Source organism: Carcharodon carcharias, chromosome 14, assembly GCF_017639515.1.
Source record: "Carcharodon carcharias isolate sCarCar2 chromosome 14, sCarCar2.pri, whole genome shotgun sequence".
Classification (NCBI taxonomy): Eukaryota; Metazoa; Chordata; class Chondrichthyes; order Lamniformes; family Lamnidae; genus Carcharodon; species Carcharodon carcharias.
In genome coordinates, this window is record NC_054480.1 from 132,300,167 (window position 1) to 132,325,386 (window position 25,220).

Here is a 25,220-nt window from a genome sequence, read left to right on the forward strand (position 1 = left end):
AATGTTCCAATAAGATCACCTCCCATTCTTCTAAACTGCAATGGGTGTAGGCCCATCCTGTTCAACCTTTCTTCATAAGTCGCTCATCACAGGAATGAGTCAGATGAATCTTCTCTGGACTGCTTCCATTGCAATGATATCTTTTTTTCAAATAAGGAGACCAAACTGTACACAGTACTCCAGATGTGGTCTCACCAAGACCCTGTACAGCTGCAGTAAGACTTCCCCATTTTATATTCCATTCCCCTTGCAATAAACACCAACATTCCATTTGCCTTCCTAATCACTTGCTGTACCTGCATAGTAACTTTTTGTGATTCATATACCAGGAGTGCTGCACTAGCTGTCAGAGGGTCAGTACTGAGCAAGTGCTGCACCATCAGAGAGTCAGTACTAGGGAGTGCTGTGCTAGCTGTCAGACAGTCAGTACTGAGGAAGTGCTGCATCATCAGAGAGTCAGTACAAGGGAGCGCTGCACTGTCAGAGAGCCAGCACTAAAGGATAGCTGCACTAGTGGTGGACAAATACTGAGCGAGCTGCATTGTCGGATGGACATTACTGATGGAGCACTGCACAGCAAAAGGGCAGTATTAAGGGAGTGGTGCACTTTTGGAGGGTCTGTTTAAGGCATTATCAAAGGTGTCACCTTTCAGCTGAGATATTAAATCGAGGCTCTGTCTGCCCTCTCTAATCAATGTAAAAGATCTCTTGGCGCTATTTCAAAGAAGAGCAGGAAGTTCTCCCTGGTGTCCTGGACAATATTTATCCTCCTAACAACATCTAAAATAAATAATAAAAACAGAACATGCTGGAAACACTCAGCAGGTCTGGCAGCATCTGTGGAGAGAGGATCAGAGTTGACGCTTCAGATCAACTACCTAAAATAGATGTCATTTATTTAATTGCTCTTTGTAGGAGCTTACTGTGCACAATTTGGTTAACAGCTTTCCTACATTACAACAATGACTATTTCAAAAAGTACTTCATTGGCTGTAAAGCACATTAGGCCGTCCTGAGATCATGGAAGAAAAACTTGCATTTATATAGTGCCTTTCACAACCTCAGGGCAACCCAAAGTATTTCACAGTCAATTAAGTGCTTCAGAAGTGTAGAGACTGTATATGCTGTAAAAAGGCAAATCTTACATTTTTATTATGCGCATTGCCTGCATCATTTTACTATTTATACCTTCAGACGACGAAGTAGGGTTAAAATCTTGCCTCACGTTTTTCTGGTGTGATCATTGCACCCTCGTATGGATCAGTTGACTCATTACAGTGACCAGCATCCACATAAACTGCAGGGCTCCCTGAACAAAGGTTCTATATGATAATGACCATCTATTTTCATTTCCTGTCATTACAGCAGCCCAGGGACACATCTCATTTCCAACCCTCACCCCTATCAAACTCCACTTGCCTCATTTTTCCCTCTCCCACTTGGCCAATCTCTGCTTTGTGTGCTCTGCCAACTTGTGATTTCTCTATCCAGCTTCTGCAAATTCAGAAGTTGTACAATTTATAACAGATCCAGCAACAATTTATATTCACATAGAGTCTTCAACATGATAAAACGTCCCCAGGCGCTTCACAGGAGCATTATAAAACAGAGCATGTCACTGAGCCACAATAAGGAGGTATTAAGTTGGATGACCAAAAGCTTGTTCAAAGAAGTAGGTTTTAAGGACTGTCTTAAAGGAGGAGAGTGAGACGGAGAGGTGGAGAGGTGAGGGAGGGGATTCCCGAGCTTAGGGCTTAGGCAGCTGAAAGTACAGCCACCAAAGGTGGAGAGGTTGTAATCAGGGAAGCACAAGAGGCCAGAATTAGAGGAGCACAGAGATCCCAGAAACTTGTGGAGCTGGAGGAGATTACAGGGATTACACACTGCTCTGCATATATTGGGGTCGTTCACTTGTAAAGAAAGAAAGGCTAGCATTTATATAGCCCCTTTAACAATCTCAGAACATCCCAAAGTGATTTACAGGCAATGAAGCACTTTTTGAAGTGTAGTCACTGCTGTAATGTAGGAAACGCAGCAGCCAGTTTGCACACAGCAAACTCACACAAACAGCAATGTCCAGAAAATTTGTTCTAATGATGTTGGTTAAGGAATAATTATTGGTCAGGACACTAGGCAGCATTTCCCTGCTCTTTGAAATGGTGTCACAAGACATTTTCTGTCTACTTGAGAGAAGAGATGAGGACCTTGGTTTAACTGACCCGAAAGATGGCACTTAGCCTAGGTATTGTGCTCAGATTCCTGACGTGGGACTTGGACCCATAACCTTGTGACTCAGACTGAACCACAGCTGATATAGATCAGTGTTAACCAACTCTGCTACTCAGATCATACAATCAGTAGAACTTAAATTTTCTCCCAATGCAATCATCTACAGAGTTCTTTGCATTTCGCCCTCTCCCCCTTTACTTTCTCCCTCTTCTCTTGGGTAGATGGGTGAGTGATGGGTTCCAGAAGAATGATTCCCCAATGGTACACAGCGCGATGGTCAATTTTCATGTGCATCATTAGCAAATATCATCAGACTATTCAAACACTGGGGGAAGAACGTGTTCCTGTTCTCAACCAACAGGCATGTTCACTGACCCAATCCAGAAGGCACTAAGGTCAGTGCAAGCACTCTCTTAAATTCTTCACAGTACTTTCATGCTGACCTCTCTGTCCTCGGCCTGCTGCAGTGTTGCAACAAAGCTCAACATAAATTCAAGACACAGCACCTCATCTTTCAAGTGAGAACTTTACAGCTGTCCGACTCAACATTGAGTTCAACAATTTCAGATTGTAATCTCTTCACCCAACAACCCCCCCTCCCCCACCCCTCCACCCTCATTTGTTTTGATTTTCTTTGCAGGTTCTGGTCTTAACTAATTTTTCGGATGACAGCTGTTCATCAGTCTGCCATTCACACCTCCTCTGGACATATCTTCCAGACAGGTCAGCATCACTATGAAGAGGCAAAGAGAAGTGTGAAGAAGGTCAGCATTGCTGTGAAGAGACGTTTGGTGTACCTATACCACATGGACTGCAGCAGTTCAAGAAGGTAGCTCACCATCATCTTCTCAAGGGCAATAAAGGATGGGCAATAAATGCTGGCCTAGCCAGCAATGTGCACATCCCATGAATGAATTAAAAAAAGACTGGGAGAAATACGAAGCAGGTCAGCATTGTTGGGAAGCAGACTGGGAGGAATGTGAAACAGGTCAGCATCACTGTGAAGCAGACTGGGAGGAGTGCAAGCATGTGTGCGTTGCTGTGAAGCAGACCAGGAGGAGTGTGAAGCAGGTCAGCATCACTGAAGTGAAAGAGAGAAAAAAGTCAAACTGTGACATCACTGGAAAACCATGATTTGATTGACTGGTGAGTATTGCTGCTGCTTTTCCTTTCTGGAAACTTAAGACTTGGTGAACGGCAGGAAACAGCATGAACAGAGTGGAGTGGGGCTTAAAACAGCATGGAGAGAGCGAGACCACACTTGCTGAGCAGCAGGAAACAGTGAGAGCAGGGCAGGGTTATCTGCCACCACCAGGAGCCAGGCTGTGTTCAGAGCCTGTGTTGGAAAGAAAAATTGAGGTGTGACGTCACAGCAAAGCAGAAAGGTGGTTGGCTGGTGAGTATTTCATATTTAAAATTCCCAAACAAGGGACTAAACTGGTGAGTCTTGTCTTTCTTTTCAAAGTAAGGTTTACTGCTACTAGTAAGGTGTATTAAATATTATTAGGGTTTATCAGTATCAGTAAGGTTTATTAGTATTGGTAAGGTTCATTAATAGGAGTAAAGTTTATCAGAGTTGATGCTACACGATAATTCACATTAATAAGGTTTATTAGCAGGAACAAGATTAGCTAACAGATAGGGGAATGGCAGGGCTGCTCCAAACTCTGGGGTACACATCCTATGTTATGTGGGAACTCCAGAACATGGGAAGTGTCCTGAATGACCATGTGTGGAGCTGCCTCGGGGAGCCGACTCTGCCACATCAGCAGTGACATGTTAAATATGAGTGTTAAAAGTTTTTAATTTTTAAAAATCACTGGTCGAAACCTCATCCCGCCCATGGATGAGGTTTCGCCAAAAATGCAAAGGCCACTTGGCCTTTTCGCCTGCCTGCCAACAGAATGGCTGGACGGGCAGTGAAAATTTCGAGACAATTAATTGATAAAGGGCCTTAATAGGCTGCTGAATTGTCAGCGGGCGCACTGCCGACTCCCACGCGTGCCCGCCGACTGAAATACCGCGAGAGTGCACTTTGACATCGGGACTCTCGCCCAACGTCATCGCGAGTCATTTTATGCTCGTTTGGGTCGCTCGACGAGCGAAAAGTTCTGCCCCTGAGAACAATTGCCTCACTTAGTCCCATATCCCTCAGATCTGTCCCTGTGCTCTCTTAAAGTGTACGGCTTTTACAGATATTTTCCCATTTCTCCTTTAAGGGCTAATTTGGAATTCTGTTTCAGTCTCTGATAGGGCATTCCTGGCCCTAACAACAAGTCTGCATTTAAAAAAAAATTTGTAATTGTGTCCTTTGGTGATTCAAACAATTGGAAAACTCATTCAAACTATTGGAAAGATGATTGGAACTACTTGCTTGCATGGAGAGTAAATACCAACATGGACTGGTTGGGTGAAATGGCCTCCTTCTGTGTCATGACTTCCATCTAATTCTATGCAGTAGCTTTTGCACCTGCCCAGGAACAGACAACAGCTGCAGGTTAGACTCTGTTTTCTGTGCTTAATCCCAGGAAAGAACTGCGAATCACCTTGCCTCCCATTTCAGGAAACCAGTCTCGGATGTTGACAATGAGAGCTGCCCACCATGGGTAATAGATTTCTCGTGCTCTCACAGCCCCTCCTTTGATGATGGCCAGTGCAGATTCAGAGGCTGGATAAGTGGCCACTACTCCAAGATCCATGTTTCTAAATGCACGTGTAAAAGCAAATAGTCAAGATGAACAACGTTAAAGTTATCAGGCAAGTAACTATCGAGCAACATTAAGGCAGTTGGTACCAGGTTCTCATGCGCATTATTAGCCTTTGCAAAAATCGCCTCTTAAATAATGGAGGGACTAGATTGTTTTCTCATTGGCAAATTATTTGCATTTGATAGCTTGGAAGGCCCAGGGTCATGTTTCTACATTATTTAAGGGTTGAATTAAGTTAAATAAAATCAGAAAATGCTGGAAACTCTCAACAGGTTAGACAGCATCTGTGGAGAAACAGAGTTAATGATTCAAGTCGCTGACATACGAATTATGAGCAGGCGTAGGCCACTCAGCCCCTCGAGCCTGCTCTGCCCTTCAATGAGACCTTGACTGATCTGATTTTAACCTCAACTCCACATACCTGTCTTCCTCCAATAACTGGCAAATACTGTGAGAATAAAGATTCTGGGGAGGCAGGAGTATGAAAACAAAGAAATAAATAAAATGGCTCATATCTTAATCAAATACTGCAAATTCATTGTGGTATAATACCTGATAGCAAGATATTTCAGGGAGAATAAAAATAAAAATTACTTATGTCTTCAGCAAATTATATTTGGTGGCAGGTATTTATACATATATTACTATTAATTCTGCAAGTTAATGTCTTCGGAGTGAAACGTTGTCGAAGGGTGGGTTGGGTGACAGTATTGTGTTAACATTCTCTATGACCTGCACTCCCAGCAGCAATCTTCAACTTTAGAGGTCTATCTTTGCCCGATTTATTCCATTGTATATGTGAGGGCCAGTCTATTGAGGGGTCATCACGACCTGAAATGTTAACTCTAATTTCTCTCCACAGGTGCTGTCTGACCTGCTGAGCATTTCCAGCATTTTATGTTTTTAGTTTTGTTAGGGTAGACATGGAGAATGTGTTTTCACTTGCGGGTTAGACCAGAATTAGAGGTCAAAAAATTTAAGGCAGTCGCTAGTGATTCCACTAATGAGAAACTCAGAGAGTGTTTAGCATGTGAAAATCACTGCCACAGGGAGTAATTGAGGCGAATAGCCTAGATGTATTAAGGGGAAGGTAGATAAACACATGAGGGAGACAGGATGTGTTAATGGGGTTAGATGGGGTGGGGGGAAGCTCATGTGGAGCATAAGCACCAGCATGGACCAGGTAGGCCAAATGGCCTGGTTCTGTGCTGTAAATACTTTGTAATTTGTAATGCATTCTGTACCAATTTGCGCAACCATTCATCGTGCGCCTGTTCAGGCCTCACAAACCTACTTGATTTTCTCTTTGGTTGAATCAATGTCAATCATTCCTAGAATGCACAGTGTGACTGATACATCCCTCCCCTGCAAGGTGAGCTCATGATGCAGAGAGGTAAAGAATCCATCCAGAGCAAACTCTGAAGCTGAATACGAAGCTGCATAAGGAATGGAAATCTTATCTGTTGGGAAGGAATAAAACAGTAAGTTGGTTACACGTTCTGGTTTTCAGTTTCTCTGTGGCATTATGGCTCTGGCTGCCCCCTGTCCTTTAGCCAAGTTGTCATTTACGTGTAAACTTAGATTACACAGGGTGTATGGCCCAACCAGTCATTGCTGGTGTTTATGCTCCGCTTGAGCCGCCTCCCATCTTTCCTCATCCAAATCTACCATCAGAACCCTCTGTTCCCTTCTTCCTCATATGCTGGACTAGCTTCCCCTTAAATATATCTGTACTATTCACTTCAATCACTCCCTGTGGTGACGAGTTCCACATTATCACCACTCTCTGGGTAAAGAGGTTTCTCCTGAATTTCATAGAACAATAGAAAAGTTACCACGCTTAAAGAGGCCATTCAGCCCATTATGTCCATGCTGGCCAGAAAAAGGTGAAAAAGAAACTAGCCGCTCATTTTAATCCCACTTTCCATCACCTCGCCTGTAGTCTTGCAGGTGACAGCGCTTCAGATGCAGATCCAGGTACCTTTTAAATGAATTGAGTGTTTCAGCCTCAACCACCAATTTAGGCAGTGAATTCCAAACGCCCCCCACCCTCTGGGTAAAGAAGTTTTTCTCATGTTACCTCTAATCCTTCTACCAATCACCTTAAATCTATTCCCCAATGGTAATTGGCCCCTCAGCTAGGGGGAACAAGTCTTTACTGTCTATCCTATCTAGGCCCCTCATAATTTTGTACACCTCAATTAGGTCACCCCTCAGCCTCCTCTGTTCTAAGGAAAACAACCCTAGCCTATCCAGTCTTTCCTCATAGCTGCAAATTTCAAGTCCTGGCAGAATTCTTGTAAATCTCCTCTGTACTCTCTCCAGAATTATGTCCTTCCTGTAATGTGGTGACCAGAACTGTACACAAAATTCCAGCTGTGGCCTAACCAGCATTCTATACAATTACATCATTACATCCCTGCTTTTGTAGTCGATACCTCATTCAATAAAGGAAAGCATTCCATATGCTTTCTTTACCACCTTGTCCACCTGTCCTGCCACCTTCACTTCCTCAACCTCTCTCAATATCCTCCCGTTTATTGAGTACTCCCTTGCTATTTTGTCCTCCACAAATGCATTACCTCAACTTTTCTGGATTGAATTACATTTGCCACTTTTCTGCCCACTCGGCCAAACCATTGATATCATTCTGGAGACAACAGCTATCCTCTTCACTATCAACTACACGGCCAATTTTTGTGTCATCTGCAAATTTCCCAATCATACCTCCCACATTTATGTCCAATATATATACAACAAATAACAAGGGTCCCAACACTGAGCCCTGTGGAACACCACTGGAAACCGTTTTCCATTCGCAAAAACATCCATCGACCATTACCCTTTGTTTCCTGTCACTGAGCCAATTTTGGATCCAACCTGCCACCTTCCCCTGTATCCCATGGGATCTCACTTTTCTGACCAGTCCGCCATGTAGGGATCTTGTCAAGTGCCTTACTAAAGTCCATGTAGACAACATCTACTACACTACCCTCACCAATCCTCCTTGTTACTTCTTCAAAGAGCTCTATTAATTTAGTAAGACACAAGTTGCTCCTATCAAAACCATGCTGACTATCCCTGATTAATCCGTGCCTTTCTAAGTGACAGTTTATCCTGTCTCTCAGAATCGATTCCAATAATACCACCTCCCACCTTCCCTATTGGATTTCTTGGTGACTGCCTGATATTGATGGGCTGTAGCAACACTCTTCCCCGCAAGAGGAAACATTGTCTCTGTATCCACTCTACCAAAACCTTTCATAATGTTAAAGGCCTCTATTCCCTTAAGCCTTCTTTTTTCAAGAGGAAAGTAACCCAGCCTGTATTAGATTATTATATCAGATGACTGGTTATTTAGCCTTGGGATATGGGTGGGACAGGAATGAATATCAAAATGAGCTTGATTCTTTCTGTATATCCACTCACATGCACTTTCCAGCAATAACCCGCAACAAGAGTGGAATCTTGTTGAGTTGGCAGGGGTCTTGCCTGTTGGCTGGAGAGCCTGTGAGAGACCCGAGCGGCCTCTTTTCAGGAAGGCCCACCAACCAACATGTCAATCAGGTAGTGGCAAGGCCAATGGTGGGGGCCTTCCCCTGTAATCAAGACGCCGGTGGTGGAAGTCTCACCTCTCAAGAGCTGCCGTCCAGTTAGAACCAGAGTTCCAGGATCTCAGAGCGACCCAGGCCACAGGTAAGTAATGAGTGGGAGGGGGCAGGTGTCAGCAGCAAGCTTAGTGGGGGGGGGGGGGGGGGGGCATCTCCCTCTCCCGGAGGTGACAAGTTAGCTGCACGGTTTTACCTGTTGTGCATGCTGCATGGCAACAGGCCCACCTGCAGCTGGGTTAATAGCAGCAGCGACAGGCTGAGGCCCTGAAGTGGTCATTAATTGGCAGTGGGGCGAGAAGATAACTTAACTTACTATAACTTACTTCTGGCGGAGTTGAGAAGGTGATGGGGTTCAAGTACGCCTCCCTCCCGCCTAATTATATGCCCTCCCTGCCTCCGAGCTCGCCACCAGAGAGAGCAGAAGATTCTGCTCCAGGAGTGGGAACCTTTGTCTGGGATTTTTACTCCTCCCTAGCACAAAGGCAGTGAGTTTTATAGTGGCCCTTCATCTTGCTTCAGATTAGCTAATTCAGCACACAGCTTTCTGATCTCATCAAACTCCTAACCAGGAACTGTTTTTTCACTTGTTCATGGGATGTGAGAATCGCAGGCAAGGCCAGCATGTGTAGCCCATCCCTCATTGCCCTTAAGCCGCTTTTTTGAACTGTCCATCTTGTGTAGGCCAGTAAAATCAAGAGAGCTTCAGATAAAGAGAGAACCAGCCTGGAAGGAGCGAGAAAAGCAGGCAGCGTTGGGAAGAGCATCCCAGCCAAACACCTACCACACAGAGTGAAGACAACAACAATGGAGCCGTTACTTTTGGTTAAAGCGGGAAGAGCAGCAGCTGTCAACCAATTTATTGTATTTTGGTGACTCAGAGCTCTTTAAAAATTAAAATGCGCCTGATTTTTATTATGAAACCCATACAGCAGTACAATGACAATGGTGTCAGCTCTAGCTCAGTGTCTGCCGCTCTTGCCTTTTTACACCAGAAGGCTATGAGTTCAGTTGCCACTCCAGGGACTTGAACACATAATGCAGGCTGACATTCCAGTGTGCAGTACTGAGGGAGTGCTGCACTGTTGGAGGCCCTGTCTTTTGGATGAGACATTAAATGGAGACCCTAACTACCTTCTCAGGCGGACATTAAAAAAAAATCGCATAGCAATATTCAAAGAAGAGAAGGGACATTCTCCCCTGTGTTCTGGCCAATATTTGTCCATCAGCCAAACAGATAACCTAGTAAACAGATTATGTGATCATTATCATATTGCTGTTTCTTTGCGCCCCACATCCTCCCTGTGCTCAATTCAAAGCTCATCACTTCATCATTCACCAAACTGGTTGCCACGTTTCCTAGGTTATAATAGTGACTACACAGCAAAAGTACTTCATTAGCTGTAAAGCACTTCGGAACATTCTAAGATCATGGACGGAATTTTACAGCCCCATCGTGGTGGGGGTTGGGGGCAGAGCCAAAAAAGGCAAGCCGTTCAAAAGCCCATTGACTTCAGTGGGACCGTAAAATCCCACCAGCATAGAATTCCACCCCATGAATGATGTCATATGAACTCAAGTCCTTTCTCTAGCTCACAAGCAACAAAGACCCCAATTTACTTTCAAAGCTCCCTAAATGTCATAAGGGAGTGGTTGTCAATCACAGTGGCACCAATAATACAGGTACCGGACCCCATATCTAGGAAGCCCAGGACCGGATGTGTGCCAGATTTGGGGATTTTATGGATTTTGGGTTCCAGGCTGAACATGTACATATAACACATAAAGTAAAGTATGAAAAATAAAAAATAAAATGTTTTATTCAAATTGACACCCAGGACCCACTTCGAATGAGCTGGTTTTTGGGTCCTTCTGGATTTTGGAATGCCAGGTAAGGGGTCCGGTACCTGTATTGCTCTGAGGAGACTTGGGGCCCACTTTCTTTTAACCAATGACCCTAGAGAAACCGCTGCACTATGTATCTTCAACCTTCCGTTCATGAACTACCCAACCTTAGGATGCTGTTAGATTTGGACTGCAGCGTAATTTCATCTCCTTTTCTGGCTGCTCAATGACAGGAGACAAGGCAATGCTGTTAAAAACTTGGGCCACTTCAGAATCCATAGGACAAAGATTGGATGATAGGAATAGGAACACATCCCATCAAGGTGTAGGCTTCTGCACTCGTCCGGAAAATGGTGTTCAAGAAAGGCACTGCTTGGGATTGCGGTCCTTGAGAGTGAGGTGAGTGAGGAATACTGATCTATCAGATACAAACATATGAAACAGGAGCAGAAGTAGGCCATTTGGCCCCTCGAGCCTGCTCTGACATTCAATAACATCATGGCTGATCTGTTTGTGTTTTGATTTCCACATTCCCATCTACCGCCAATAACCTTTGATTCCTTTGTCTACCAAAAATCTATCTACCTTCGCCTTGAAATATTCAATGACCCCACTTCCACAGCCTTCTGAGGCCGAGAGTTCCAATCCTCTGTGAAAAAAAATTCCCCCGATCTCTGTCCTATTAGGGTGACCCCTAATTTTAAAACAGTGCCCCCTAGTTCTGGACTCATCCATAAAAGGAAACATCCTTTTCACGTCCACCTTGTCAAGATCATTCAGGATCTTATATAGTTCAATCAAGTCACCCCTCACTCTTCTAAACTCCAGTGGAAACAAGCCCAGTCTGTCCAACCTAAGCCAACCCGCTCAATCCATGTATGATCTGCTTTTGCCCCACTCAAATGAGCACAATGTTGCCTTTTAGCACTTCAGCCAAAACACATACACAGAAATTAAAATAAAAGCTTTTTACAACTGAACCTAAAGCTTACTTGCATCAACCAATTGGTGTCCTCGGCATTTCTATTCCACATCTGGAAAGGATCATATCCAATGTGATTCAAAACTAAATAATCCAAACAGCCTGGGAGAAACACAAAGCAAGTGAAATAATACCGTCCATTTTAAAGTGGTCATTGTCCCATTGAACTATCTCCTCTTAGATCCCAAACAGAGACACACAGGTTTCCTTACCCCTTGTTGAATTCAAGTCTCATCACAACTTCCAAACCCACAATCGCTTTCATCTAGAAGGACAAGGGCAGCAGACACATGGGAATACCACTACCTGGAAGTTCCCCTCCAAGCCACTCACCATCCTGACTTGGAAATATATTGCTGTTCCTTCACTGTCGCTGGGTCAAAATCCTGGAACTCCCTCCCTAACAGTACTGTGGGTGTACCTAAACCACAGGGACTGCAGTCGTTCAAGAAGGCGGCTCACCATCACCTTCTCAAGGGCAATTAGGGATGGGCAATAAATGTTGGTCTAGCTAGAGATGCCCACATCCCTCGAATGAATGAAAAAAAATCTCCCACCTTAAGTCTAATGATAATAATTTTATCCTCAAATATTAACTGTAGTCTTGGGTGCAATTTCACAGTTTGTACACACATTACACTTTATTAGAAATCCTAGTCACAATATTAGACATTTGTTTTAAAATATCCAATGCTATCAATAAATGTTTTACTGTCAGTGTAAGGAAATTAGACACATTAGCACGGTACTGCACAGAAAGAGGCCATTTGGCCCATCATGCCGGTTCTCTGAAAGAGCTCTTTCATTGATCTCCTCCCTGCTCTTTCCCCATGGCCGTGCAATATTCTTTTCTCCCTGCTTTCAAATATTTATCCAATTTCCTTTTTGAAAGTTACTATTGAACTTGCTTCCACCACCCTTTCTGCCAATGAGTTCCAGATTGTAACAGCTTGTTGTGCAAAAAATGTCTCCTCATCCGCCCCTCCCACCCCCTACTGCTGCCTCCCCCACACCCCCCAACCCCCCTCCCGACCCCAGATTTGACATGAAGGGTAAAACATTTACCCAGCTTCTCCAGGCAAACTGTACAAACATCTCTGGATTCCTTGGAACTGCCATGTCTGCAGCATATGAATAGACTTCCTTTGCACCCAGTTCCAAACATTTCTCCTCAACCTTTCAAAATGAAAGCACAACATGGTTTAGCATTTAGAAAATGAAAAATTGGTAAGCATGTGTCCAAGAATTGGAACTGAGCCAAAACACAAACCACGAAAGCCCCAGCTTTGGTTCTCAGACTGTACTGAGTTACCTGACTCCCAACCACAACCACAGTCAGGTGGCCACTATTGACCTCAGGACACTCGGGCGAGGGAAGGGGAGGAGTAGGTGTGGGGGAAATCAACTATAGTTCCTACTCCTAATCACTGTCAGGAGAATAGCACTAGAAGATAAGAGGATATGGGTTTCTAATAGAGACAGGATCAGGCTTTATTGTTATAGCCCATGTGGTTTAATTATCCCCTACTTATAGTCCAGGATTGGACAATGAACTTGCATGAAATAGCAGGGGGATTTCAACCAGTCCCTAAGAAATTTTGAGAACAAGTCAGGGCCTTCACAAAAGATTGCATTAAATAATTGGAGGGGAAGAAGTGATAAACAGTATAGAATAGCATTCTATATAGTGTGAGATCATGTTCAATTCTAAGGATTAAATTTTGACTGTGAGATCATGTAGAATCAGTGGTAGAGAATCAGAAGTCAGTGTTACATTTCTCCTTAATTCTATTTTCTTTGACTTCAATGGAAATAAAATTGGGGAGAGATGTGAAACTTTTTTTGGGTAAGGCATTAAAGGTTACTGAACCTAGACAAGTAAATAGGGTTAAGGTGCAGATCAACCATGAACTAACTGAGTAACAGAACAAGCGCACAAGAATACAAAAATTAGGAACGTGAATAAGCCATTCGTCCTCTTGAGCCTGCTCCGCTGTTCAATAAGATCATGGCTGATCTGATCGTGGTCTCAACTCCACTTTCCTGTCTGTTCCCCATAATGCGTGACTCCCTTGTTGATCAAAAATTGGTCTAACTCAGCCTGAACATATTCAATGACCCAGTCTGCACTACCGTCTGGGGAAGAAAATTCCACGGACTAATGTCCCTCTGAGAGAAAAATGTCTCCTTATCTCAGTCTTAATTGGGAGACCCTCATTTTTAAACAGCATCCCCTAACTCTAGACTCCCACACAAGGGGAAACATGCTTTCTGTATCCAAGGGGCTTGAAGGGCTGGATGGCCTATTCCTGCTCTGATGTTCTGAGATGTGTTATTGAAAAATGATAATGGATTGAACTTTGCTTTGCTGCTTACTGTTGTCTTTCAAGGTTCAAAAGCCCAAGATCTGCCCCCATCTTTACTCATAGCTCATTTCTCTGACACAAATTGTCCAAAAAGAGATCACAAGGCAATGTTGTCAGGAGGAGAGACTATTCCAGTGTTCCGGAGAACAATTTTAAGGGATCCGTTCAAACAAAGGGACCCATAGGTTTAATGCAATAACCAGCCCAATGTTCCATCATTGTTGTCCTTCCTTCAAGCTTTGGACAATCTCACTTGACACATTGGTGGGAATTCAGTGGACCCCACACAAGTGGGAAACGTGGTGACTTAATTAGGCGGGTTGTGAAATGTTGATTTCTCAACAGCGGGTTGAGATGTAGAAATAAAGTCAGTGGCATGTTTGCAGCATGTTGAAAATTACGCTGGCCTGTGTTGTTGGTTCTTACTTGCAATACATTTGCATGCTTGCAAGGTCATTAACCTGAAACAGTTTTCAATAAAGCTCTATGCTCAGGATAAAGCTAACAGCACATGAGAATCTCACAGCACCGGGTTTGTGATTGTTTAAAGGTGGTGTGCAACAGTCAGCTTTGTGCAGTGGTGTGTAAGTTTCCTTGTTTAACTCTACGGCACAAGGGAGGGGAGCAGGAGGTTGGTACCAGGCATGGAAGCGGGCCTCTGGGAAGGATGAGTCTGTGGTGAGGGGGATTATGGAGCGGGGTCAGGGGCATACAGGATTAGAAGAGGGATCCAGAATGAACTGAGGCTGGTGTCGGGGGCAAGGAAGCGTGAACTGGAAAGGGCCTGGAGTCCTGGGTGTGGTGGAGGTGGTGGTGAGGACAGTCAGTAAAGGGCGGTGTCAGTACTGTCCAAATGTGAGTCCATCTCAGGGTGTTGGCTGGCAGAGTCCGTTGACTTCAACAACAACATTTCAATTATCCCCGCTGAGAGTGATCTCAGACAACATCCTTTACAATGCATAGAAGGGAGGTCCAGCTGAACCTGCAGGTTTAGCCATGTCCCACAGAGTGATGAATGCAGCACTGGATGCTGCACATTCAATAAAGAGTGAATGCAAAAACATCACATTGTTCATTCCACAATAAAGAAAAAGTCCCTAACTCCCCTGTAACCATTGATGAGTGCCAATTTGAGGTGTGTCCGTACTTTTAACTCCCTGGCTAAGCTAGTCTCAACGACTAATGAAGATGCAAATTTGAATAAAGTGAAAACAATGTAACGTGCAATAGTTACACCTGAAATTTAATTTGGAAAAACACTCGTGCCACCTTTGTGCTCTCAGTGAGTCTCTTTTTATTAGAATGGAGTTGGGCAGGGAAGTTGTGGAAAGATGCAGAGCCTCCCTGTTTAACCGGGAGACTATTTAATGGGCCACCCGTAGATGCAGCACTGTCAGCTAATGGTGGGTTTCACCAACGAAAAGCTTCCCCAGCTGCGAACTTGAATGCGTTTTGCAAGCACGCCATTGGCACTTAGAATTTTAATTATAATCGCATGGGAAAGGGCAAAAAGGGAGAAAAAGGAAGTGGCCCTGAGTTCCGGTACAATGTCGGGAATAACGTACTGTTGACAAATCCCCAACTGTTGTGTGGGACATTATGAGCAATTTCCAGCACTTTACTGTTGGAACATTCTTGAGGTTTGTCCTTTGAACTGCTCAAGATTGCGGCCCTTGACAAACAGTAAACTAAAGCACCCATATGTCCAAATGACATTTGCTACAATCTGATGGCTCCAGGTCCAGCAATATATAGAATTTAAAATTTGCATCCTTGATTTCAAATTCCTCCAAGGCCTTGCCCCCTCCCTATCTTTGTAACCTCCTTCAGCACTATAACTGGCTGTGATCTCCACACTCTTGTTTCTCTCAAATTTTAATTGTTCTGCCATTGGCGGCCTTCACCTGCCTGTGGCTAATATTCTGGAATTTCCTACCTAAGCCTCTTCTCCTTCACCTCCTTAAAGCTTAGCTCTTTGACCAAGTTTTCAGTTCCCTCTCCTGATATCTCATTAAGCAGCCCAGTGTCAAACTTAGTTTGATAATGCTCCTGTGAAGCACCGAGAGATTTTATAACATTAAATAAGCTATATAAATTCAAGTTTTTGTTGTTATTTTCTGGGTTTAAGAATATATCTTTTATTTAATTGCTGTTTGTGGGATCTTACTGTGCCCAAATTGGCTGCTGTGCAATATTTCCCCGCCTTATAAACATGACATTTTTCTTTATTCCTTCATGGGATGTGGGCGTCACTGGCAAGGCCAGCATTTATTGCCCATCCCTAACTGCCCTTGAACTGAATGGCTTGTCACTTTTGGCCATTTCAGGGGGCAGTTAAGAGTCAACCATATCGCTATGGCTCTGGAATCACATGTAGGTCAGAACAGGTAAGGATGGCAGATTTCCTTCCCTAAACAACATTAGTGAACCAGATCAGTTTTTATGACAATCAATGATAGGTTTCTGGTCGCCATTACTGAGACTAGCTTTATATTCCAGATTTTATTAATTGAATTCAAATTCCTTCAGCTCCCATGTGAGATTTGTACCCATGTCCTATAACTATAATAGTTGGGAAGTGCTTGGAGATGTCTGGAGGTTTTTTTTTATTATTTGTTCATGGAAAGGGGCATTGCTGGCTGGGCCAGTGTTTATTGCCTAATCCCTAATTATGCCTTGAGAACTGAGTAGCTTGCTAGGCCATTTCACAGTCAACCACATTGCTGAGTCTGGAGTCATATGTAGGCCAGATCAGGTAAGGTGGCAGATTTACTTCCCTAAAGGGCATAAGTGAACCAGACAGGTTTTAGCATTTGTTTCAAGCTCATCATTAGACTTTATCAAATTCCAATCACCATACAGGGATTTGAACCCCAGGTCCCCAAAGCATTACCCTGGGTCTCTGAATTACTAACACAGTGACAAATACCACTACACCACCACTACAGAATTGCAAGGCTTAGTCTCCTTTCTGAAGGAAGTGCCTTATACACTTCCCTCAGAACAGATGCAACAGGTTCCTGGAATGAGGAGAGATTGAGCAGACTGGGTCTACTTACCCCTGAGTTTAGAAGAATGAGAAGTGATCTCTTTGAAATGTATAAAATTCTTAGAGGTTTGACAGGGTACATACTGTTTCCATGGGCTGGAGCATCTAGAACCAGGAGTCTTAGTCTCGAGGTAGGGGGTCACCCATTTAATGCTAAGATGAGGAAACATTTCTTCACACAAAGGGTTGTGAATCTTTGGAATTTGCTACCCAAGAGAGCAGTGGATGCTCAGTCATTAAGTATATTCAAGATTGAGATTGATAGTTTTTTTTTGGACAAGGAATATGGAGATAAGGCAGGAAAGTGGAGTTGAGATAGAGATTAGCTATGATCTTATTGAATGGCAGGGCAGCCAAGAGAGGCCAAATGGCCAACTCCAGCTTCTGTTTCTTATGTTCTTATTTACGTCCTTCTTTCTTTCTTACTTGTTTCAGACGAGCTTCATTCCGTGCAATTATTACAAGTTTAGCACCGAACCGGGCCTAGTGATATGCCAGCTGTTCACCTATTCCTTTACTAGCACCAGTCAGTAGGACATGGGAACCAGACAGTAACTCTGTTCAAAAATAAATAAAATAATTAGAATGTCACAAAGCATGCAGGCCATTTTTACTAAAGACTTTAGTCGAGGAGAGGACAAGGCCACATGTTCTGCTCTCACTGTTTTGGGTTATGGTACAAGGTCAGAAATACAGGTGTGTGCACAATTGCACCAAAGTTGTAATCTAATTGCAGAGATTAGATAGTGAATTTATTAAGGGTTGGTCTGAACTATAGCCCCAAATGCCCCTTGTGCATTTACATGTGTGCACAGGCAATAGACATTCTCTGCGTATAAACTCCACTAACAAACAACTGTTTCCTTCCCTCCTGCCTATTTTCACTCCCCTGCTGTTATACAGAATTACTTAAAATATACAGCACAGAAGCAGATCATTCAGCCCAACTAGTTCATGCCAGCATTTGTGCTCCACTCAAGCCTCTCCCATCCTTCCTTATCTAACCCTATGAGTGTATTCCCTTCTCCCTCATACACTTCTCTAACCTCTGCTTAAATACATCTATACTATTTACCTCAATCACTCCTTCTGGTAGCGATTCTACTTTCTCACCTCTCTTTGGTTAAATAAGTTTTTCTACTGGTTGTGGGATTGTGCTGTGCACCAACTGACTGCCATTCTTCCTTCATTACACCAATAGGTTGCATTAATATAGCACATTTAATATGTCAAGGCACTTCACAGGAGCATAATGAAACAAAGTTTGACACCGAGCTGCTTAAGAAGATATTGGGATATATGACCAAAAGCTTGCCAGAGAGGTAGGCTTCATAGATGTTTGGGGCACCATGAAGTTATGCATGGTGCTACTCAAATGTAGGTTTTTCCTGAATAAGCTGCTTAGAGACATGTTGAAATGAAAGTCACCATAGTCTGCTCTCTTATCAGAAAGAGACAACTGGTGGCAAGCTTAACCTGAGCATCACCACACCTCAGGCGAGGAGGCAAGGCAGGGCCTTCATGGGTGACCTCAGGCAATACAGGAATTGAACACACAGTACTGGCATCACTCACCAGCCACCCAGCATTCTGAGCTAACCAACCACAATGGCTGATGTATAATGCTGAGTCCAATAGGGAAAAATTTCTTTTTATGTGGGTAAGTCATAAGGTCAATGCCAAAGAATCCAGAATCAAAGAAAAGCTGGTGGTTGTTGGATTCACATTATGTAAAAGCAATTAAGTCTGACACGAAAGGAATGTGAGATAAGGTTAACAAAAAGGGAGGTACTTCCGTATTTTTAACTCAACGAGAATGGAGCTCTTTATACAAGATTCCCTGATTAAAGGAATCCTTAAACAACTTGTTAACAAAGTTATTAATAAGGTATCGGTTTCTTATTAGTTGCTTTTTATACTGAGTTGTTTGTAAGTCGCTGGTACAATATAATTTAGAGTCATGCTATTGGGTTAAATTATGAGGACAGTTTATATAGACTAGCGTAGAAGATTAAGGAGTTTAAGGCATCCAAAGGATTCGATAAGGTGGATGGAGAAGAACCATTTCCTCTGGTAGGGGGAGTCTGGAAAAGAGTCTTAACCTTAAAATTAGAGCTAGGCCACTCAGGCCTATGTTAGGAAGAATTTCTTCAACGGAAAGGGTAGTGGAAATCTGGAACTCTCCCTCGAAATGTAATTGAGGCTGAGGGTCAATTGAAAAATTTCAAAACGGAGTTTGATATATTGTGTTAGGCAAGAGTATTAAGACTAAGGTGGGTAAATGGGAGTTAAGATAGCACCTCAAAGTCTTTTGTGTCCAACTGAATAAGCAAACGGGTGATGTGAAATTCGTCTACACCATCAGCACGAAACAGGCTGGTTGCGGGTCGGCAGCTGATTTTTCACTGCGCCTGATCTTCTTCCCACTGAAGCTCACAGAACAATAGTTCCAACTCTTTTTGGAGATTCGTTTCCTACTGTCGCTTTGTCTTGCTTTGAAATCAAAAATCCAGGCAATATTTTTAAAGTCAATAGTAAATAAAAACTGATGCAGTGGCAGCCAATTCACTACCACTCTGTTTTGGAAAAGACCAGTTTCATCCCCTCAGTGCCTCTGTTTAACATCTCGTCCATAAAGAAAAAAAGTAGCAACAAGATTCATAAAATATATAAACCTTTGATGTACATAAATCTATATATGTATATCTATTTGTATAAAAGTTTCAAATAAAGCAAATGTACATTTTTGGGAACCCAATAAAAAGTTGAACTTAATATGTTCTAGCAACTGAGCCAGACTGATGTTCAAACCTTTGGCACAGAAACATCTAGAACAGCAACAATAAATTGTATCTCTACAGCACCTTTAGCGTAATAAAACATTCCAAGGTGCTACACGGGAGCAGTATAAAACAAAATTTGACACCAAGCCACATAAGGAGAAATTAGGTCAGGTGAACAAAAGCTTGGTCAAGGAGGTAAGTTTTAAATTTTACCTTAAGGAAGGAAAGCAAGGTAGAGGTTAGGTGGCGAGGTACAGAGAGGGAATTCCAGAGGTTAGGGCCTCGGCAGCTGGAGCAGCAATGTTGGAGCCATTAAAATCTAAAAATCTCAAAGCAACCTGATAGAAGTAAATCTCACTGCCAGCTTCAAAATGGTTTTCCTTATGAGATCCTCAAATTGAAGGTTAAGCTGTATAAAGGATCTTAACAGTCCTTACCAGAATCAAAAGTATCTCTCCAGATTATTGCCAAAAATACAGTGGAAACAGTTAACATAAGAATGAAAAGCTTTTTAAGCCCTATCATTTCTGAGCCTCCAAATTCTACTGAAAAAGTCTGACAAACAAGGGGCTTGTATATATTCATTCATGCAATGTGGGCGTTGTACATGAGAAGGCTGTAAAGATTAACTGCTCACTTGAAGAAATTGCAGCAGTCCAAAATTAAAGATATATGTGCCTGTGGGTTGTGTTTGCAAAAACAAGAGGTCCAAAAGTTGTTAAGGGGACTTTGGGTCAGGGCTTATATAGCCACCGCTCTCTTCTGCATTCCCTTTAACTTCCCTGACTCCCCCAAAGCTGCATGAGTCAAGTAACAACTTTAGATAGGGAGGCGAAGCAGTTTGATGCTTCTTTGGCTCCTCAGGCACTTGTTATCACACAATATTTCACCCCATCTTCCAGTAATGTGGAGAGTGGCAGAAGCATGTTCAGTCGGACAAGGCAAGAGCTTGACAGTGAGTCTTCCATTTGTTATAGAGGTTCTGAAGGTAATGCTGCCCTTGGTGGTTTTGGGGACGTCTAGCATGACAGAGGAGGGATAATGTTACAGAATATGACAGGAAGAAAAGAGATTGTGCAGGAGAATAGAGACATGCAAGTGTTGTAATAGAACTCCATATAACAGCCAAGGTTGTGCACTTGAGGTGAAGGAGAGAGCTTCAAAAAGGAGGAAGAAATTAAAAAGCCCACAGTAAAAGTTAAAATTGTTGTGGGGAAAAAAATAGGCAGCTTGCTCTATTTTTATTTCAAAGAGGCAGCTGGATTTTGTTTGCAGTCTCTGGGAGAAACATGGAAACACAGAAAATAGTGTGTGCGAAAGTGGCAAGATCACTGACCCAATGAAAAACTGTCTATAAATAATGTGTATCATGTCTGTTTTTGGTGTGAGCGTCATTCACTGTTCTATTCATGGAGTGGAAATTAATTTCATCCTTTGTAGCTGCTGTTTCAAGCTTTCTAATTGCTTGCTCTATGTGGATAAACAAGCATTTTTGTTTGAGAAACTTGAGTCATGTTTTTGGTTCTGAAATGGAGATATCACGTAAAACTTGACAGTTTGAGTTTGTAACCCATTACAGGGATCAATATTTCTAAGTTGCATGGAAGTATGAAAGTGTGCATATGACCACTGAATGTGCGAGTTCCAATTTAAGAATGTGCGCCCAGAGTTGGAGAAAACTTTGGATTACATTTTAATTAGAGACTCTGGTTTGGATGTTGGGGAACTCACAAATTGTGGAAAGTTCCATCTTCTTTAATTTCTTGTGTAAGAAGATTGAAGGTTTTATTTCACTGTGAAAGCTAATCTTTTCTTAAGTTACATTTATATTTTAAAGTAATTTGTAAAACAACCTGAAGAAAGAGAAAGAGAAAAGATGATGGAGTTTATTTTTTTCATAAGCATGTCAGAATGTTACTGTGCCGCAGGTTGTGGTTTCATGCTCTTTCGCGTTATGTACTTTGTTTGGCTAGTAAACATTTTGCTGATGTACAATGATTATGTTGCAGCATGCATGGAATCTGGAGATCTAAGGTAGAATTAGTAGAAGAGTTGTGGGTGAACCATGTTTGTATGATATATTCATGCTGGATTGTGGAGTGTGGCATATCAGTATTAGTACTGGGATCCATGCACAGCACCAACACTTCCCCGAGATCAGACGAGACACAGCACCAGTTTCCCCGGAGTTCAAACAATGTAATGTTTACCACTGCCCGGAGTTCAGACAGCCCTTAGTGCCAATACTCCCCAGAGTCGCCATGATCGTTCTCCTCGCATCACAAGTCAGCACTGAAAACTGACCCGATTTTAGATGCAGCATTACGTGTCAGCCAATCAGACATTTTGCAGGGATCCAGACATGCTGGTGTGAGAAGGCCAAGTGTAGCCAGGAATTATTTGTTCTCTCACCAATCATTACAAGGCTTTGATTATGCCACTCTTCCATATCATAGTGTTGCTCTGCACCTCATCGAGAGCTGGCTGCTGCCATAGTAAAGGCTTGACAGTGATTCTCACAGGGTTTCATAACTCGCCCATTCAGAACATAAGATACTCATTTAAGTGCCAAGCAATTATTGAGAAACCAAAACTGATACCGAACTTAAGTTGAAGGCACAAACTAGTTCTGTCTGCATGTGAAGGACCAGCACAGCAACAACTGCCCTGGTTTATCACTGACTAAATGGGCAAACAACTGAATGAAATATCTGTGAGCACTAGTCAGTTTATCACACTAGGCCTCACTCTGCTGAAGACAGCAATCATATGTGGCAGCTGTTGGGAATGAGAAGGCACACTATTATCAAGACCTCTAAACACTTCCAAGAACCAATTCACCTAGTGCCACTCCCCTGCCTTCTCCTTAACCCTGTAATTTTTTTTTCTCTTCAGAAATTGTCTAATTTTCTCTTGAAAGCCACAATTGAATCTGCCTCCACCACTCTCAGGAAGTGAATTTCATATTGTAACCATTCACTCTGTATAAATGTTTTTTTCTCATGTCACCATTACTTCTTTTGCCAATCACCTTAAACTGGTGTTATCTGGCTCTAAACTCTTCTGTCAATCACTATCGACTCTGACCAGTGATTTTCGAACACCTATCAAATCTCCTCTCAACCTTCTCTCCTCTGCAAGAAGAACAGTCCCAGCTTCTCCAATCTATCCATGTAACCAAAGTTCCCCATTCGTAGAACTATTCTTGTAAATTGTAATGACGTGACGGACCGGACATTGTAGGAGACACAATATTTGTGCAGGCTTTCGAAAGTGGATGTTGCTGGGTTCCTGGAACCATTGCCTCAGACTCTGGTCTCTAATTCTACCAGGTGGAAGTGAAAGGCAGAATTGTTTGAAAACATGTGGATCATATTCGTGATAGAGAGAAATTTCACCAGCCAACTATTCCGCCTGTGATTAATGTTGAACCATTAATCCCTGAGGTGACAGATCGACCTAGAATAGACATTCCTGATGTCTCTGGAGTTGTCTTAACCCTGAACCGCCACTTTCTAATGATTGCTGCAGTTCCTGATCATGTCGATCCTGTGGAAGAACCTCAAGTGGTAAAGCTACGTCACTCTAACCGAATAAGGAAAGCCCTCAGAGACTTAATCTTTAATCACCTGAAGTTGTATATATGTATTTGTTGTTGGATATTCGAATGATCTTGTATATAGAAACTGTAAAAAAAACTAAAAGGGGAGGAAATGTAGTAACTGAAAGTATAACCTTGACAATGGTCCTGATCAAGCATGTACATCTGAAAAGCTCTCTGTAATAAAGTTTATCTGTTTCTTGTTGAAATATGTCAAGTCATTACATTTGGCAGTGAGGGTAAAATAGTTCCAACGCTGCATCTCACCTTGTTACAGTGAGTACATCGAATCTTAAGAGAAAAGAGAAGAATACTTACCAGACATGCCACTCTTTGGCAAAATCGATCCTTACAATGCGACTATGGAAGTCTGGAACCAGTATGTAGAGCGCTTTGGTTTTTATTTCGTAGCGAATAAAGCAACCTTTTTGAGTGTATGTGGTAGCAAGACATACAATTTCATCCACAGCTTTACGGCTCTGAATATGTCCAATTCTAAGTCCTTTAATAAATTAGTGGACCTCAGGAAAACGCATTTCCAGCTTAAGCCATCTGTAATAATGCAGCGGTTTAAGTTAGGACCCCGGGAGAGTCAATCACAACCTATGTAGCAAAGCTGAAGCAATTGACAGAACACTGTGACTTTGGGGACACACTAAATGATATGCCGCGGGACCGATTAGTTTGTGTAATTCACGACGATGCCGGTCAGCACCATTTACTCGCTGAGGCCAACGTCGATTTGAAGCGTGCCCTGCAAATATCACTCACCGTGGAAAGTGCTGTGAGACACTCGCAGGCTTTGCACCATGTACAACATGGCGCTGTTCTTCATGTGGGGCAGGAACATACTGCTGGGCGCTGCATTATTACGGATGGCTTCTGCTGGAAATACATTTTCCTGAGGTCCACTAATTCATTAAAGGACTTAGAATTGGTCGTGTTTGGGGCCACCAGACTGTGAATGAGATTGTATGTCTTGCTATCATGTACCCTCAAAAGGATGGCTTTCTGCTTTTCCTCCATGGTAATTTCGTTTGCTACGAAATTAAACCTGAGATGCTCTACATACTGGCTCCAACCTTCCATCGTCACATCATAAGGATCGATTCCACTGAAGAGTGGCATGACTGGCAAGTATTCTTTTCTTTCCTCTTAAGATTCGATGTACTCACAGTAACAAGGCGAGGTGCAGTGTCGGAGCTATTTTACCCTCGCTGACAAACGTAATGACGATGTACTGGACAGGTTCCAACAAGAAACAGATAAACTTTATTAGAGAGTTTTCCAGATGCTACATGCTTGATCAGGACCATCGTCAGGAAGCCCCGTCCCCTGCATTATCCACACTTAAGGCTCATTGGTCGTAGCCTCCAAGAACATCACGTGGCTCCTCATAGACAGCAGGAAAGGTGATAACTTCAGTTACTACATAAATCATTTTTGGACCCCTTCTAATTCCTTCCTAAGGTGTCATGCCCAGGACTGCATGCAATACTCCAGTTGAGGCTGAACTCCTATTTTATACAAATTTTTCATAATTTCCTTGCTTTTGTACTCTTATGTCCCTGTTTAAAAGTCTAGGATCCCGTATGCTTTATTAACCATCTAACACCTTCACAGAAGCTGACAGAACACTGCGACTTCGGGGACACACTAAATGATATGCTGCGGGACCATTGTGATTTGTGCACATGAGCCCTCTAGCTCTTGCAACCCCTTCTGAACTGCACCCTTTAGTTTTGCTTCTCCCCTTTCTTGCTACCAAACTGTATCATTTCACTCTCCTGTGTTAAATTTCATCTGTCAGTTGTCTCCCATTCCACCAGCCTGTCTGTGTCTTAAAGTTTGACACTATCCCCCAGCTCACAGTTCACAATATTTCCAAGTTTTGTACCATCTGCAACATTTGAAACTGAGACCAGGAAGGCGCAATGGGGGCTCAAATTTTTACCGTACTTATAAATAACTTGGCTGAAGCATGGGAATTAGGCCCTGTGTTTATATAGCACCCAACACAACCACTTCCCCTCCTGTTGGTCAAAGAAA

The 25,220-nt window shown here is 42.8% G+C and overlaps 1 protein-coding gene across 1 annotated transcript; it reads right to left on the reverse strand.

The window, feature by feature from the left end:
- Positions 1–4,727: 4,727 nt before the first annotated feature.
- On the reverse strand, positions 4,728–24,299 carry LOC121287620 (hydroxysteroid 11-beta-dehydrogenase 1-like protein). The gene is given in 9 exon segments (XM_041205546.1): positions 4,728–4,932; positions 6,232–6,397; positions 9,330–9,430; positions 11,372–11,474; positions 12,438–12,449; positions 12,452–12,548; positions 17,214–17,344; positions 20,008–20,125; positions 24,045–24,299. Coding segments are annotated over 9 exon segments (1,188 nt in total).
- Positions 24,300–25,220: the final 921 nt, after the last annotated feature.